The following is a 968-nucleotide window of genomic DNA, read 5'->3' on the forward strand; positions in this document are numbered from 1 at the left end:
TTGATACGCCACCAAGGATCTTTCCAGCACAAGGATTCAATGCTCCTCCGATTCTAGTGTGTGATGGAGAAGCTGTGTGTCTGAGGTTGTAAGTAGAATATCAATTAGCCCAAGAAAGAAAGGCTCCTGAACACTAGAAATGGGGAGATAAAAGTTGTCTAGCATCATGTGGCGTAGAGGGGTCCAGAGGGGTGCGGGCAGTTAGATGAGGATGCAGGGAAAGAGCTCGGCCACACTCAGAGATGATGGTGACAATGTGCCCTTCTTCCTCCAGAAAGTCCCAGGCCCTGGAGACCTACCAGGTTGTGTTAGGAAGCACCCAGCTGCACCAGCACACCCAGCACACCCGAGAGATGTCCCTGAGCCGGATTATCACGCACCCAGACTTTGAGAAGTTACATCCCTTCGGGAGTGACATAGCCATGTTGCAACTGCTGTTTCCTGTGAATTTCACCTCCTACATCATCCCCGCCTGCCTCCCAGTCCCTGGCGTGCAGCTACCCAGTAACTCATCCTGCTGGATAAGTGGCTGGGGGATGCTCAACGAGGAAAGTGAGGGGGTGTAGGAGAGTCGGGTTGGGGGCAGATGAGGGTGGGGAGGAGGAAGGGGCGAAGGACAGAGGAGGGAAGAAGGGAGGTGTGGCTCTGCCTGAGGGGTCCCCAAGCAAAGAGGCACTGGACCTTGGCCCACTATGCCTCATTTCTAGAGGAGTGGACCATTCTAGTTCTAGTTCTGAAAGTGTGTGATTGTAAAGCTTCAGTGTTCCCTAAGTGCAAAGCTTTACACTGAAAGTCTGCGAATCTTTGACTTTTGGAATCAAGATTCTGGGTTCTTGAAGTCTTTCTGGTTCTGGATTCCAAGGTTTTAATCAACCATGGATCTGAGATGACTTGATTCAACTCAAAGGTCAAGCTTGGGGCCTGGCCCATTCCAGACCACTGACAAACACCCTGATTTCCCATTGCCA

The 968-nt window shown here is 51.4% G+C and overlaps 1 protein-coding gene across 1 annotated transcript in view; it reads left to right on the forward strand.

The window, feature by feature from the left end:
- Positions 1 to 274: 274 nt before the first annotated feature.
- Positions 275 to 968, forward strand: part of LOC112062971 (putative serine protease 47) — a gene marked incomplete at its 5' end in the record, with an annotated part of 10,137 nt that continues 9,443 nt past the window's right edge. The window contains one exon of the mRNA XM_024117909.2: positions 275 to 552. Coding sequence (XP_023973677.1) covers positions 275 to 552 — 278 coding nt within the window. The remainder of the gene's footprint in view (positions 553 to 968) is intronic.

Source organism: Physeter macrocephalus, unplaced genomic scaffold (genome assembly GCF_002837175.3).
Source record: "Physeter macrocephalus isolate SW-GA unplaced genomic scaffold, ASM283717v5 random_2153, whole genome shotgun sequence".
In the NCBI taxonomy this organism is placed as follows: domain Eukaryota; kingdom Metazoa; phylum Chordata; class Mammalia; order Artiodactyla; family Physeteridae; genus Physeter; species Physeter macrocephalus.